The 16,898-nt window shown below is 43.4% G+C and overlaps 1 protein-coding gene across 1 annotated transcript; it reads left to right on the top strand.

The window, feature by feature from the left end:
• The first annotated feature begins 2,273 nt into the window (after positions 1-2,273).
• LOC146563199 (actin, cytoplasmic) lies at positions 2,274-7,335 on the top strand. The gene is made up of 9 exons (XM_085295655.1): positions 2,274-2,419; positions 4,381-4,505; positions 4,578-4,706; positions 5,248-5,358; positions 5,530-5,614; positions 5,820-5,981; positions 6,090-6,281; positions 6,397-6,578; positions 6,863-7,335. Exons 2-9 carry the CDS (start codon positions 4,383-4,385, stop codon positions 7,004-7,006), a joined length of 1,128 nt encoding a protein of 375 aa, XP_085151781.1. The 5' UTR covers positions 2,274-2,419; positions 4,381-4,382; the 3' UTR covers positions 7,007-7,335.
• Positions 7,336-16,898: the final 9,563 nt, after the last annotated feature.

The following is a 16,898-nucleotide window of genomic DNA, read 5'->3' as shown; positions in this document are numbered from 1 at the left end:
TAATAAAAACCTCCCATACAGTTGTATGATGTATGATGGGGGACATTAGGTACAGAGACCAAAACATTTTTTGTATCAGGATGTAAACATGTTTATTTCTACTGTAAAGTTTAAACACGGGAGTCTACGGGGACTGACTCTGTGCTGGAGCCCCTGGTGGACGTTAGAGGAACTGCAGCTTTTAGCATTTCTGCTTCAGCAGGTTTCTGTTTGTTTCATATGCTGAATACATTTATAATGTTAGAGTGTGTGAATGAAAATATACATATCTTAGACGACTATTCCTTAAACTGTGCACAAAATACATTTGTTGATCTTATGATTTGATTTTTTTCCACCAAAATTAGTCAAAATAACTCGACAAATTTTTGATGTTCAGTCAAACATTTTCAAGTGTTCGATCTGTGATAACTTTTAAAAAACACACTGCACAGTTTCATTATATTTACAAAGGGAAAGAAAGCGCAGCAGAAGAGGACGTAGATGACAGCGAGCGTGACTTTGTTCTTGTAAACTCACAGCCGCCTCATCCAGCGGAGCTGCAGACTGAAACTAACGCAAAACCAAAACTCACTTTCTTTTACACCAGATCAGAAACTTTTAGAAATCTGCATCCGTATGAAATTCTCTCTCCACTCATCCTCTCTCACATGATGACTGTACACATGCATCAAAGGCAGAAAATAATCAGCTGCTCTTAATCGAGGCCGTGGTCTCAGGTGGAGAAGGTCTGGAGCTGCAGAGCCACTGTGGAATCATGGATACAAACAACAGAAATGAGCTTCTTGTGTCCCGTGTCCGTCTCTTCCTTAGAGACAGGGTGGAGGAGCCGCTGAGGTGGGTCAGGTAGGAGCAGGACACCCTCAGGAGTTTATTTACATTATGAATATGTAATATTTTTTTTACATAGTCAATAACAAATGAGAAGAAATACAGATTGTTGTGGTTTTTAATTTGCTGTTATGTTTGCTTACTGCAGTAAGTTATTCTTGTAGTCTGCAGGGCCGGTCGCTCCATGGTAGGATGGACTTTCAGCATGAACGGCTTTTATCCGCACAAAACAACATCAGAGAAGCACGATTACAGAAACGTGCCGCCGCAGGGATTCATAGCCAGTATGGAGTGACACCAACTGCTGTGTGATAAAAATCTGCATGTCCTGGAGTCATCTGATAGAGTCCAGAGTGCAGCAGAAAACACTGAGCTGGAAACAGCTTAATTGTATCATCCAATGTAGATTTCAAATATCTGATTACAGATGTTTGTGCAGGTGTTCTGTCTCTGAGGGAACCTCAGTGATTTCATGAAGCTCAGGTCACTAAATATTTGTTCACAGCTTATAAACCTCAGATGCTGCACAGCCGACATCCCAGAACAGCCACTGATCGTTAGAGTCAGATTAATTCCTCACCCACAGTGATCTGACTCAGCTCACAGGCTTGTGAAACTCTGTTTTTCCCATGAATGTTAAAATACTAACCTTGAGTTTGGAAAGACCTTCTGTGTGTTAGAAGAGGAAAACTGCGTTCAGACCATGACCTGAGTGTTTCAGCCTGTTTCTCTCTGTGTCAGTCCGGCTCACAGAGGCAGGAACAGGACGCCAACGCTTATTCTGCCTCAGGTGAGCGTTTATCTGTACCTGCACAGACCTGTGGATCATCAGGCTGATAGCAGCTCTGCAGAGCCACAAAGTCACACCGAGTTCCTCAAGAGCTTCCTGGAGTTTTGTTTCATGAGCAGCTACAACTACTAAAACGTTTCCTTTCACGTTTCTGTCTCAGAGAGGAGAATGATGAAGGGATGTTTGCTTTCACCCCTCGTGCTCTCGCTTCACTCCAGTCACAGTTTTCCAAGTCAGTGGTTCCTGATTGCAATCATGTGACCAAACATTTGAACTTGAATAAATAAATAAAGTTTTTTTTGTATTATTATTTCCTCCTGTTTGACCTCCTGGGTGATTTGTGTGATGTATACTCAGCTATTTTTGGTTTACTGGGGCTTTCTTTAATATTCATCAGCGCAGAGAATAAACTACATTTAATCCAGAGCTTACTTCCGGTGCTCCTGGCCAATCAGCGTCCTCGTTCTCAGGCGGACTCCATATTAGATTAAAACCTTTGCAGGATTTTTGTGGCGGAGGAGAAATCAGGATTCCGTCTCTGGTGCTGGCCCCTCCCCTTTGACGGATGCCTCCTACAGCCAATCAGCGCGCCAGCTGAGAGCACCTGCGAGGTCCTGGTCACCTGGACCAATTAGAGCGCGGCTGTCAGAACGTTACCTTTTATGGGAAACGCCAGCTGTCCCGCGAGCGCGGATAAAGCCGGTGCGCTCGCGCTAATGTTGCTGCAGTAACCGCACAGCTGGGCCAGAGAAGCTTCCGCGAGACTTCACCACAGACGCGCCTGACTCACCTGCACAGGTAACACTCAGAGTACAGTTTCTCATGTAGTTCGGAGGTCAAAGTGGAACAATGAGGCTGAAGCTCGGTTTAATTAAAGAGCTCAGATTTAAAGTTAAAGCTGTCGCAGCTGAAACACGATGTTACTCTGAGCTGCGGTTTCATTAGAGAGGCGCTAAAGAACAAACCGGTTCTCAAACCGCTAACTCTGATCTGACTGAGCTCACAGGGGCCGGAGGAAACCCTCTGTGAGGCCGGAGGAAACCCTCTGTGAGGCCGGAGGAGACCCTCTGTGAGGCCGGAGGAGACCCTCTGTGAGGCCGGAGGAAAGCCTCTGTGAGGCCGGAGGATGCTGGTTTAAACCAGCCTGCACGATAAGAGCTGAATTGATGCTGAGATCTTTAAGTAAAACTGGAGGAAAATATACAACAAACTGATGTTAAAGGGAAAAAATGCCAAAGTCGGCTAACATCTCACTGTTTTGTAAAATGTGCAGGTCATGTTTTTCTGAAACTTAAAGTGAAAAATGTGATGATTTCTTTAATGTTCATGACTGCATGAGATTTATTCAAGTTTAAAAACTGTGTCAAAATCCATCTTCAGTGAATGAGTGATGACCTGAGGGAAGGGCTGCTCCTCTGTGCTTCCTGTTTCTAACTCTTACATAATCAGACCTCCTGCTGTAGTTTTCTGTTCAGCCAACTTAAAAAGATCCGTGACTGTTAGTGTGACCTGGACACGTGCATAGAAACTACAAACCGTGTTCCTAATGGACTGAGCCAGATGAGAATCTGGGTTTGCAGAGCAGAAGAGTTTGTTCTGTCTGAACTTGTTGAAATGTTCTCGACTGAAAAATGTGACAAAACAACTCAGTTTAGTCAGAAGCCCCACCCACCATCAATGTTCCCTCTAATGTTTCACGTGTCTGAGCGAACACACAAACTCCCTGAGCGTCCCTGGGTCACTGTGAGCGACAGCAGACGTGTGCACTGTGGTCACGCCAGCATCGAATCATCCAAGTTACATGGTTAAAGTAATCAAATTACAGCATTTATGTTAGACTACTTTTAATTAACTGCTTTAGCCCACTTACAATGAAAATTTTAAAAAATCTTGTTCAGGACCTGTGCAGTATGTTAACACTATTGGAAGTAAAAATGACTAACTTTGTATTTTTTTTTTTTTTGCTCTGACTCATAATTATGACAATGAGTCATAAGTAGAGTCCTGTAACTGAAATGCAGTAAATAATGACCAATGTTGGGCAATTAATTATTTAGTTCTTCAAAAAAGTAACTGAATTTTGCAATCAACAAAGTTTTTTGCAGCTGTTTGCCTAAAAATGCAGCCAAGGGTTTTTTTTTTTTTAAATAAACATTTCAAACTATTTACAGAACAATCAGCTGTTCTGCATCAAATCTGATACAACACAAATTTTGTGCCACAACAATGAATGCCATGTTCCCATATAATTTTTTTGATTGGTCCCCATAAGGCTGGGGGCAGGGGTTTGCTCACAGGCGGAGAGTGTTTTCCTTATAAAACACTGTTTTTTACAGTTTCTTCCTGCAGTAAATATAAACGATGACAGTATTCAGGAAGAAAACCAAACATTGCAGATATTTTTATCAAACTTTTATAAAAGCTGCTATAAAGTCCTCACTTTCTCTGTCAGTTGTTCCGTCTGTCCTGCTCACATCTCCAGTGGTTGTACACGTTGTCATTAACGTGGCTTCACTCCACATCAGCCTCTTTGCTAAAACACCGGCACATAAGGACGCTGTCAGAGCCTGTCAGCCACGTGGATTAGCTGCGTATATACGAGTGAATCGCATCATTGGCTGGACTGTGGGATAAGGTGGCATCGTTCTGATCCCATACGGGAGCAGCCAGTCACTGACTAACACTGCAGAACAGAATTGTTAAAGTATTTACTTTAAGAGTTTTACCCTCTGATTATGTGAATGACTGTGTTCTTTCAGACATGGATGAAGAAATCTCTGCCCTCGTTGTTGATAATGGCTCCGGTATGTGCAAAGCGGGTTTCGCTGGAGACGACGCCCCCCGTGCTGTCTTCCCCTCTATCGTCGGTCGCCCGAGGCACCAGGTACGAACATCACTCTCAGGAATTTGACTGCAACCCTGCGCATGAGCCTGACGCGTGTAACTGTGTCTGCAGGGTGTGATGGTGGGAATGGGACAGAAGGACAGCTACGTGGGAGACGAGGCTCAGAGCAAGAGAGGCATCCTGACCCTGAAGTACCCCATCGAGCACGGCATCGTCACAAACTGGGACGACATGGAGAAGGTGAAGGACTTCATCAAAGCTGACATCTCTCACTACAGGTTGTCTTTAACCTCTTAGGACCTGGCGTCCATATGTGGACATTTTGGGTTATTAAGATGAAAATACTCAATTTCGGCCTGATATCCAGTTATGAGGACATTATACTGCTACTGTTCTGTCAAAATGTTTCCTCATGTGGCTCATTTTTCGTAGAAACAACAATTCTTAATTTTCACATTCATCGGGGCCCCAATATGTTCAAATATCAAAGAGAAATTAAAAATGCCTGTTGTGGAAGAGTTTGGGTCTTAGGAGGTTAAACCCCTGAATGAAATCTGACCAGTTTCAATAGAAAACCACAAAAAGCTAAACTGGTTTTATTTTATTTTATTTTTTTTTTGGGGGGGGGGGGTTATTTGTTTGGTTTGCTCTTGTCTTGCTGCTGAAAGATGCCAACTTTTCAACTTTGAATTCATCACCTGAGAAGAATCAGAGTTCAGGCTGAATACCTTCTGATTTAATCGCACTTGTACTTAACTTGCGAGCTGCCTCTGTCGTGCAGATCTGGCATCACACCTTCTACAACGAGCTCCGTGTTGCTCCTGAGGAGCATCCAGTGCTGCTGACTGAGGCTCCTCTCAACCCCAAAGCCAACAGGGAGAAGATGACGCAGGTGTGTGAAGGACCATCTCTGATTAAAGCGCTGATACGCTGAACCTGTTGATCCTGTACCTGTGAAGGTTTTCTAGCCTAGATGCATTTTGCACTTGTAGAAAAAGAAGTTAATTTCCAGGCTAATGGTGTAATTATAGCACTTGTACATTAAAGTCTTTCTCTGGTGCAGATCATGTTCGAGACCTTCAACACTCCTGCCATGTACGTGGCCATCCAGGCCGTGCTGTCGCTGTATGCTTCTGGCCGTACCACAGGTGGGTCTCCAGCATTTCAGGATCTTGCTGTGCAGAGTCCTGCTTCAGATAAACTTAGTTTAGCTTGGGGCTCGTTTCTTCAGTTGGGGGTTACAGCAGCAGGCTCTGAGTATTCTCTGGCCCTGCTCAGAGCAGCAGCTAGTGACCATTAGAGGAAGCACAAAGCTCAGTGGTTCCAGAGTGACCCGAGTGTTCTGTCCTGCAGGTATTGTGATGGACTCTGGTGACGGTGTCAGCCACACTGTGCCCATCTACGAGGGCTACGCTCTGCCTCACGCCATCCTCCGTCTGGATCTGGCCGGCAGAGATCTGACAGACTACCTGATGAAGATCCTGACAGAGCGAGGCTACAGCTTCACCACCACTGGTATGTGTGCAGTTTTACCTTCAAGCATGCTGATGTAAAGCCATAATCTGCAGCTACTGCAGTTACAAACCATGAAGTGTCCATTTAACTGTCAACTCTGACCTCCAGCCGAGCGTGAAATCGTGCGTGACATCAAGGAGAAGCTCTGTTACGTGGCTCTGGACTTTGAGCAGGAGATGCAGACAGCAGCTTCCTCTTCCTCCCTGGAAAAGAGCTACGAGCTTCCTGATGGACAAGTCATCACCATCGGCAATGAGCGGTTCCGCTGTCCCGAGGCGCTCTTCCAGCCTTCGTTCCTTGGTTTGTAAATCATCAATGACCCTCCAGAGACGCCTGTTGAAGTCTGAATTTTCCTGAAAGGTGCTGAAGCCTTGGTGCATCAGGTCTCTCACTTCTGCACTAAAACTTCATTCAGGTATGGAGTCGGCTGGTATCCACGAGACGACCTACAACAGCATCATGAAGTGTGACGTGGACATCCGTAAGGACCTGTACGCCAACACTGTGCTGTCCGGTGGCACCACCATGTACCCCGGCATCGCCGACCGCATGCAGAAAGAGATCACTGCCCTGGCCCCGCCCACCATGAAAATTAAGGTTTGTTACTTGGATCTCTTGAGCTGTAAACTTGTGCAGTGTTGCACTTTAAATCTGTCATCAACTTCTGCCCATGCATGACGGGAGGCTGTGTTGCACTTTAACGGTGCCACTTACACCCTCCTCCTCCTCTGGCATTTGGCACCACTACATAAATCTATCTGAAGCTAGTTTTGCTGCCCTCTAGTGTACACTTTTTCAAACTTAACTACCTGCTGCTGTGCATCTCTAGACTGGCCTACAGGTACTTACCTGCCTCGTGTCTAATCTGTTCTCGTCTCCAGATTATCGCTCCCCCCGAAAGGAAGTACTCCGTCTGGATCGGCGGCTCCATCCTGGCCTCTCTCTCGACTTTCCAGCAGATGTGGATCAGCAAGCAGGAGTACGATGAGTCCGGCCCCGCCATTGTTCACCGCAAGTGCTTCTAAAATGCTTCCATGCTCCTCCCCCTCCGCCCTTGCAGGATTCGCCGTACTTCCACTGTCCCAGCTAGACGTGCGTCTGGTTTGTCTCGCATGGACACGCCTGAAGATGCTGTGAATATGAGGACTCGGGTTTTAGTGTTACAGTACAAGTTTCACTTAAACAGCATTTAAAACACACTTAGCAATTCTAGTCCAGTTTGAGGAAAGTTGGTTTGAGCTGTTGCAAACTGTTAGACATCAAGTTCCACTGCATCTCTCTGGTCAAATAACCTGTCATAAAACTACAAACTGTTCAGGTAAATCTTTCAATAAAATATCATTTATTTACTTAATCACTGAGTGGTTTGAGTTTATTGCTATAAGCCCCGCACCAATGTTTGCATTTGTTGAATGCAAACATTGAACTCTGGTCTAATCCCACATTTTATGCTGATTAGCATAGAGAAAGCAAAGTTAATGGTCCGTTCTCGCTAAATGCAGTTTAGCTTTGTGCTAACTTTAAACAATGACTAGTGGCTGCCATCATCTGGTAGAGTATTGGTACCTGCAATTCTTAAACTCACCCAAACCCTCTAAAAGCACATTTCTGTAGTTTCTCTTCTGGAGCAAATGCAGGAAATGGTTTTGAAAATTTGATTTATAAAATAGTTTCTGTAAGTTTACATTTGGTCTTGTTAAACCTGCAAACACTGAGGTGTTGTGCTACAGTTTGTCAGTTTCACTACATTTCACCACTTTGTGGATTTGCTGATCAAGTGAGTGCATAATGTTGGTCATCCCACCGTCACCCGCTTAATTGCTGAATACAGAATTTGTTGAACATTAAGAATTTCAGAAGGATCTGTCCTCTCAGCTCAGCTGACGTTCACCCAGGATACAATGCCATCTCCGGCCTGACCTGCACACCTGAAGCTCACTGCTGTGGCTGAGCTGACAGTTTTACCTGATGACGGTCTTTAGTCAAATGTACCGGAAAGGAATATAAATAAGCTTCATTCTGACACTTGTTTTCCCTGTTTGACCTTCATTTTATCTTTTTTTCTTCGTGTGTGTGTGTGTGAATAAAATGGGCCAATATGTGGTGGCTATATAAGAGCCACTAAAAATATTGTGGTAGGATACAAACGGAGCAGAGGTGATTGGAACTCTTGAGGAACGTACAGAGCGACAAACATTGTGTCTGCAGGAACGAATATATTAATGTTTGAACTTAATATATTTGAGAGGCAGTAGGGTGACTTCCTCTCTTATGCGCATGTCGATTAACATTATTACCAACAAAGGTCTTGCCAGCAGGGGGCAGCAAATCTTGGGTGTGACTATTACTTGTATTAATAATATATTAACACACCTGTTGGCTTCTGTTTGCACAAACATTTTAGTGTATAATTAACATTAAACATGTTGTACATAACTGCGACTGCTGCATTCTGCAAACTTGCGGTAGCTCCACAACAGGAACACTGCTCTGTACTGTGAGCTGTATTTTTTTATGGCATTTCTTTGTGTTTCCTGAGCTTCAGCACAAGTTAAAAAAAAAAATAAATAAATAAAAAAATTGCTAAAAGCATCTGAACCACCTTTGAAGGCGATGACTGCCTTGTATGTCTCCTGGTTACAGAATAACTCACAATGGACACAGTTGATGTTTTATTGTGAACACAGGTTTAAATCGTCTCTCACACAGAGAGTGAACACGTTGCTGCAAAATGTTTCAGCTCTGTGTAGACGTTTCATCTGCAGCTAAGCCAGAAGTTAGTTTTCAACATGAACTACACACTCACTCAAACTGCAACAAAGATAAAGAAATAAAAAACACGAGCAAACAAAGGATCAACCATCACACTAAAAATGTAAAAAAATGTATGAAACATTCATCACTAACAAACAATCTCATCACATTTAAAAGCACGACTGTTTTTAATTTGAGCAGATTTTCAGGGTAATTTTTTTTTTGCTCCATCATTAAAAGAGTTTAAATCTGTTCCCCAAGGCTCAACTTTCCACCTCATCTGAGTAACTTACACAAATGAACATGTACATTTCAAAATAATGTCAATATTGCGATCTGCCGACATGGGAACAGGCTTAGGAATCAGTAGCAGCTTTGTTGTTTCAGTGTTTGTGTTTCAGCTAATCTCACAGATGAGAGAAGTTAAAAAGGCCTCAGACGAACGCACACATGTCAGGAGGACATTTGTCTAAAATTAGAAAAGAAAATCACAACAATAAAACGATGACGTTTCACCACAGACGTAAGTAAAGTAACTTTGGACAGTTAAAAGCTTACATTCAGTGGGTAGGTCACCTTCCTGGTGATGCACCTGCATCCAAGCTGTTACTGACTCGTCACCTTTTGATTCAGATTTTTGTTCTTCACCTCCTAAATACACACTTGTTTCCTTTTTCTGCAAACACACATGCATGTTTTAATACTTCACGTGTGTTTTTTCTGTGGTCTTTGCATCAGTGTGTTACATAAAAATAAAAGCAATGACAGCAGCAGAATAATCCATGAATAGATGCAGTGTTTCATCCTACTGCAGCTTTCTGTTACTTGCTTTCACCTCCTCCTGGTTCAGTTTATCCTCCTCATGCATTCGCTCCCAGATCTCCGTTCTTTCTTTATCCCAAGCGTCTCGATGTTTCTTCACCTGTCTGTCTGTGAAGAGTGCGATATAAATAAACTTTTGCTTCGGTTCATGACATTTACTTACTTTTACTATGATTGCTTCCTTTATTCTCTTGTATGTTTTCATGTCTTTCTATTACAGCATTAAATTAATCTCTGCTTCATGAAGCTTTTCTAATCTATGAGATGGAAAAACAAAACCAGTGATGAGAGCAGATGTTCTCCACACTGATTATGTTTGAGAAGAGGTTTGATTGTTATTTGACAGGTTGTCCAGGTTTACTTAGTGATTTCCAGTAAATTATAACTGTATACATATAACGGTGAAATGTTGTTTTAGTTCCATTAATTCAAAAAGACAATATCCTGACTTATGTTCAGAAAAGATGAAGCTGGTGTTGGACATGTTTTGTGGACAGTGTCTTGTATGTAACAGCTCTGTGTGTGCTGTATTTCCAGTGAGAAACCTGCGTGTCACAGTGAAGGTGGTGTAGTTATTGGCACTGACTCGATTTCCAAATGAAACATTTATATTATTTACTAACTACACAGCATGCTGAAGGTTTTAACAGCACTTCACTTCTTCCACATTTTGTCATGTTACAGCTTTATTCCACAATTTATTAAAATCATTTTTCTTCTCAAAATTCAGCACAATGATCCATAATGACAACGTGAAAAACAGCTTGAAATTCCTGCAAATGTATTAAAATAAAAAAAACTTGCAACCAATGTGAATATTCCTGTAAACGTAACCATAGAGCACAAAGTTAACAGGAGCTCCAGCTCTGCTTGGATGACGGATCACATGCCTCCCATCATTACGCTCTACACTTGGATCCATTTTTGTCTGCAACTCCTGAACTTGAAGAATTTCTGTCTCCGAGACTGAAATCTGATCAAGACCTGTAAAGGTCTCTCCATCAGCTCTGGGTGTTGATGTCAGGACCAGTGAATGGTCAAAAGAATAATCACTGAAGATGTTCAGAATTACAGAGAGCCTCAGTTTGTGTTGCTGTGTCAAGTCCTCAGGCTGTATGACCAGCAGGAACACATGAGAGCCCTTTTAGTTTGTCTTCAGAGATGCTGGAATGAAGCAGATCTGTGTTGATGAGAACTGTTTCTTTGCTTTGAGTCCACTTTTCGTCCACTCTGTTAAATTTGTCTCTCCCAGTAAGAAGTTTCCCACTCAGACCAGCTGCTCCCCAGCAGAACAGCCCTCGTCTCCGACACTGAAATGGTAACAAAAATGTTAAAAGTTAGCACAGAATCTACAAATGTAATCTTTTATTGCAACATGTGTTTTTAAATAATACATTTGAATTTCTATAGATTTGTATAATACATTTTTTTATTATACAAAAATAATACAATAAGATAATGTCATAAATTTTGTTTGTGCATCACGACAATTTCCACATTTAGAAATGAAAAAATTAAAATGCAGATAAAATGCAGGTTCCAGATTCCATCCATCCATCTTCATCCGCTTTATCCGAGGCCGGGTCGCGGGGGCAGCAGCCTAAGCAAAGAGGCCCAGACCTCCCTCTCCCCAGCCACCTCCTCCAGCTTATCCGGGGGAACACCAAGGCGTTCCCAGGCCAGCCGACAGATATAATCTCTCCAGCGTGTCCTGGGTCTGCCCCGGGGCCTCCTCCCGATGGGACATGCCCGGAACACCTCACCCAGGAGGCGCCCAGGGGGCATCCTTGTCAGATGCCCGAACCACCTCAGCTGGCTCCTTTCGATGTGGAGCAGCAGCTGCTCTACTCTGAGCCCCTCCCGGATGGCCGAACTTCTCACCCTATCTCTAAGGGAGAGGCCAGCCACCCTTCGGAGGAAGCTCATTTCTGCCGCTTGTATCCGCGATCTCGTTCTTTCGGTCACTACCCACAGCTCGTGGCCATAGGTGAGGGTAGGGACGTAGATCGACCGGTAAATTGAGAGCTTCGCTTTTACACTCAGCTCCCTCTTCACCACGACGGACCGGTGCAGCGTCTGCATTACTGCAGCCGCAGCCCCAATCCGTCTGTCGATCTCCGGCTCCCTTCTCCCATCACTCGCGAACAAGACCCCGAGATACTTGAACTCCTCCACTTGGGGCAGGATGAAGATGAGTCGGGGATGAGTTCCAGATTTCAGCTGCCTGTAAAGTTTGATTGAGAAAGTCAATCAAAATGTTTGTTTTTAAAACTGTGTTCATTTGCATAATTGGGGAGTAAAACAGGGGGCTGTGTGTAAAGATGGCAGTGGGGTTTTTGTTCATGGTTAATGCAGTGTTTTAGATTATCAGATGGCGCCGATGAGGATGGCTGCCATGATCGCCATCATACTCAGTTTCACGAGTTTTCCTCGTGTTTTTAACACTTGCAGATTCTGCAACAGTCTGTGTCTAAATATTCAATCTGCACAAACACTGGACACATTTTTATGGACTGTCTCTTAGCACACATTGACCCGAACACTTTTTGTTTAAACAGATTAGTCGTTGTTGTTTTTTATTTTCTTATTGTATTATTATTTCTCTTTTAAATTGTATTGCATGATTGTTGCGCATTTTACTTATTTTAGTTGCATTTTAGTGTGTAAAGTACTTTGTGCAGCATGAGCTGTTGGAAACGTGCTGTTTAAATGGCACAGATCACCTTCGACCACACAAATGCCCCTGAGCAGAAACTACGCCGGAGGAAAGGAGCCGGGGTCATGGTCCAGCTGATGAACAGACAGCACCATTCCTCACTTCCCACCATTGTTCTAGCTAACATCCTAACTTTGGAAAACAAGCTGGATGAACTGCTGACCAGGATGACTTTCCATCAGGATACTATACGGAGAAATGGCTGAATTCCTCCTCAGTTCCCGGCTTGGCTGGTGGTCCTGTGAGAACAAAAGTACCTCGTTCACATGTGCCCGCCCCCAACCAGCCTTCAGCAAATCAGATCTCCCCACGGTCGTCCTGCTACCAGCTTATAAGCAGAAGCTGAGGCGTGAGCAGCCAATCATGTGCTCGGTTCAATGCTGGACCGCCATCGTCTTGCGTCACTGCTTCTGCACTGCTGAGTGGTAAGTTTTTTCAAGCTGTTGCCAACAATAGTGTGAATGATTGCACACAATGCATCAGTGAATACACTGATGACATCATACCACAGGTTACTGTACAGACTCACTCTAAGCAGAAGCCATGGGTTAAAAAGCCCAACTGTCACCTGGTTAAATGTGCTGACGACACAGTTCTGTCACTGCTGTCAGGCCCTCACAGCACCACGGGCCGCTCTGCAGGAGTTTGTAGAGTGACAGCTCCACACTTGAACTGAACGTGAGCAACACCAAAGAGATGGTGGTGACCCCTCTCACATTGTTCACCCTGCATTTCAATGGCTCCCCTCTGGGCGGCGCCTCTGCTGCATTTCCTGCAGGACTGAGGAGGAGGAGGAGCGCCACCTTTGTCCCCAAAGCCACTCTGCTTTTTAGCTCCAGCCGATAAGAACATTTCCACAGCAGAAACATAAACTACTCTACACTCTTTTTTTTTACTGCCGACACTTTGTTCACTTTTAGTCACTTACAGTAACACACAGACCAGACAACATCCCAGTCCTGCTCTCAAACTGGCAGCTTTCTTCACAGACACCTTTAATTCTTTTTTGCCTGAGGATCCTCTGTGACCACAGCCACACACTCATCATGTGGCACAGAAGCATCCACACTCATACCAGTCAATTCAGTATGTGTTACTCGTGTGCAATATTGAGGGTCTCTGAGCCTAAGAATTTAACTGCTGGTAGTAATATGCCATTGTTACCTGTAAAAATAAAAACTTGAACTTGTTGAACTGTTTTTTGCTCGTACTCATGCTGCCCCGACATCAGCGCATATTGGAAATGCCACAGGCACCGATGGGTTTTCTATCGCCCATTGGGGCGCCCTCCTTTTGCGAGGTGCACCTGCTGCTTGCGGCGCAGAGAGGAGGGGGCGGGGCGGCGGGGAGCAGCATCTAATAACCAACTCACAAAATAAAACAAAATAAAAACAAACCAACAAACACAAAAACACCAGACATCATGATACAAACTTATAATTTGCACCAATGTTTTTTCAAAATTCTACACACGAAAAGTGAGCGCGAGAGCCCTCAGTGAGCGTGCGCGCTGCTGAAGTCAAAGTAAACTTTATTGTCATCTCCGCTACAGACAGTCCAGCATATAGAGACGAGACGACGAGGCTGCAGTTACAGCAGTGCAAGTAAACAAACAATAAATATAAGAAGAGTAAGAAAATAAATCTACACTTTAGGACTCGGGGTAAAGGATCAATAACAATTTAAAATTTACAGTTTCATGATTTAAAGTCTCACACACAACCCGTCGAAAGGGGAGGGGACGGCTGCTTCCAAATAGAGCACATTTCATTCATAATGATATAAATCCAAACCCATCATGGATTCATGATTTGAATCCTGGGTTGTGTGAAATCTCAGAAATAAACCCTTGACAAAGTGAATCTGTGAACTAAGGTGTAGGTCTGTTAGGTTATGTTGTGGTGATCCTCGAGTTGGGGGATTTGTGTTCATACTGGAGTGCAAAATTAAAAGATGGACAAGAAAAGTTCAAAGCCATCAGGTGCTCAGTTTAGAAAAAATAGAAAAGAAGAGGAGAAACAAAAGATGCAGGTAAGCAGATGTGTGATTGGATAATGGCAGCTCATCCTGAAACAATCAGAATCAGAATACTTTATTAATTAAAGGAAATTATGTGGGTTACAGTTGCTCCAAGAAGAAATGGTAAAAATTGCAACAGTAACAGACTAAACTCCAAACAATACATTATGTTACAGATTCTAATATTAATTGTCAGTTGTTGATTTGTCCTGTTCTCATTGTGTGACGAATGATGATGGCTGTCTGGTAGCTGTTTGCATAGTATGCATACTCTCTCTCTCTTCATATGTGTGTGTGTGTGTGTCTATGTTTCTCTGGTGAAATTCAGTGTGGTTCCCACAACAGTTTTATGTTAATGTGCAATCCTTAATATGGGGTGTGTGTGTGTGTGTGTGTGTTCGCCCGGGGCACCAAACCAAACAGGCTAGGACCGCCACTGCTCCCACCTGTGTGTATGCTAATATATTTGATCATGTTCAGCAGCAGAGGGCAGACAGCCTGATGTTGAGATAATTAATTTGCCACAGAAGCTGAAGGTGTTTTCTATTCTTTATTTAACATTTAGAAAAATACACCTAAGTGTTATTTGATTTTGCACAAATATTATTTCACAGATGAGTCACTACATCCTCTCCATTATCTGAGAGATCAAGTTTCAAGTTGTTGTTTGTCATAAACAGGCAACAATGGCACATCACTGCCAGCAATGAAATACTCAGCCTCCTCAATATTGCACACAGAAAACTGCACATAAGTAAGAATTAGATAAAAAAAATAACATATATGAATAAAGAATAAGAATAAATAAATACAGATTCCTAAAAAATACTGTAGCAGCTGTAGTGCAGAGGTAGTGGTACATACATACAGTGTGTACAGTGATTGTGTAAACCAGGGGTGGGGAACTCCAGGCCTCGAGGGCCGGTGTCCTGCAGGTTTTAGATGATCCTTGATCCAACACAGCTGATTTAAACGGCTAAATGACTCCTCAACATGTCTTGAAGTTCTCCAGAGGCCTGGAAATGAACTAATCATTTGATTCATTTGTGTTGATCCAGGGTGAGATCTAAAAGCTGCAGGCCCTCGAGGCCTGGAGCTGCCCACCCCTGGTGTAAACAGTCCAATATTTCAGCAGCTCAGTGATGGCTTGTGGCTAGAAATTCTTCCTCCATCTGCTGCTGTTGATGCTTCTGTGAAGTGTATGGCTGTGGTGGATGGAACCAGAGAGGATCTTCAGGCCTGTCTACCTGCAGAGGTCCTGGATGGCTGGCAGAACCACAGACAGACTGAATACTCTCGATGGTGCATCGATAGCATGTGCTGTCTTTGAGGGTGACATGAATAAATAAAGTTTGGGCCTTTGTGTTTTGAAGATTGAAGACTTTGGTGTTCTCTTTGGTCAGGCCACAGCCAATAAAGTCTTGGCAAGATGGTCAATCACTTATACCAACAACAGAAATACTGGCACTGATGCACCGGGATGAGTCTCCTGCTACAGCTGAGAATGGGAAGTGCAAAGAAATCTAATCTTATCTGTGTTTCACGTAGTTTCATGCTCCATTTTGTTAGTGGGGAACACTGAGGTCTCAAACTGTGTAAAATAAACACATTAACCAGATTTAAAGGGTTAAAGGCTGAGACGGTGTTATGACTGCACTTGTCCAACTCCACAATGAAGCCGCATGAGATTTCTGCATGTTCAGCATCATCTCGTCAGATTTCAGCAGATGTGTTGTTCAGAGGAAACTGCTCAGATCTATCATTCGATCAGAGATGTGTTATATAGAGACGTGACTCTTAGAAACATGGATGCAGGAGAGCAAAACGTGCCGCACACAAGACGTCAGAGACACACCTCAGGGGCAAAAACACAGATGCAGTGAGTGGGTGAAGTGAAGAAGAGGAAGTGTCTCGGTGTCTTTAACCGTCTGCATGGACATAAACCATGTGGACACAGCTGTTCCCACACCTGCCTGCTGTTTCTGTCATCTCCTCCAGTTTGTGTAAATGATTCTTTAACGTTAGAAAGAAAAGTAATAAAAGCTGAGTTTCACTTCAAGTTTCACAGTCAGTCTGTGGATCTGCTCCACAGAAACCCCCTCTGTGCTGCCAGTAACAGTCTGAGTTTGACTTTTATACAATAAAAATGATCAAACCTGAAAGCTGAGGGATTTAACTCTGAGTACAACAGCGTGTTTCATACATGCGCCTCAGATATGAAATATTTATTTGTCTTAAACATTTTGGTCTTTTAAATGTTTCAAAGCCTTAAACACAAGATTTTTAATGAAGGTGTTTGAACCTGGAGCACGAGCTGCCTCCAAGTCCACGGACACAGTGACTGGTGAAATGCGTGACATCACGTGGATGGAGACACGGAGCCCGATGTTTCAGCTCGAATGTTTCACCGTTTTTGTGCAGATTAAACTAGAAACAAAATCCTGAGTGACAGAAAAAGAGACAAAAGAGACACTGAAACATTGTTTGCATGGATGAATGTTTTGTGTTTGTGTAGGTCTGTTTTACATATTATAGCGTGGCACAGTTATTGCTCTTTACACGGACACGCGCGCTTTCCTACAGACTTCCGGTACTGCCTCATCCTC

Source organism: Mchenga conophoros, linkage group LG12 (assembly GCF_057382185.1).
Source record: "Mchenga conophoros isolate Kocher_MC1m ecotype Shallow Benthic linkage group LG12, M_conophoros_male_GT1.1, whole genome shotgun sequence".
NCBI lineage: Eukaryota > Metazoa > Chordata > Actinopteri > Cichliformes > Cichlidae > Mchenga > Mchenga conophoros.
Note: the sequence above shows the minus strand (reverse complement) of the source record. Positions and strands in the feature narration are given on the sequence as shown.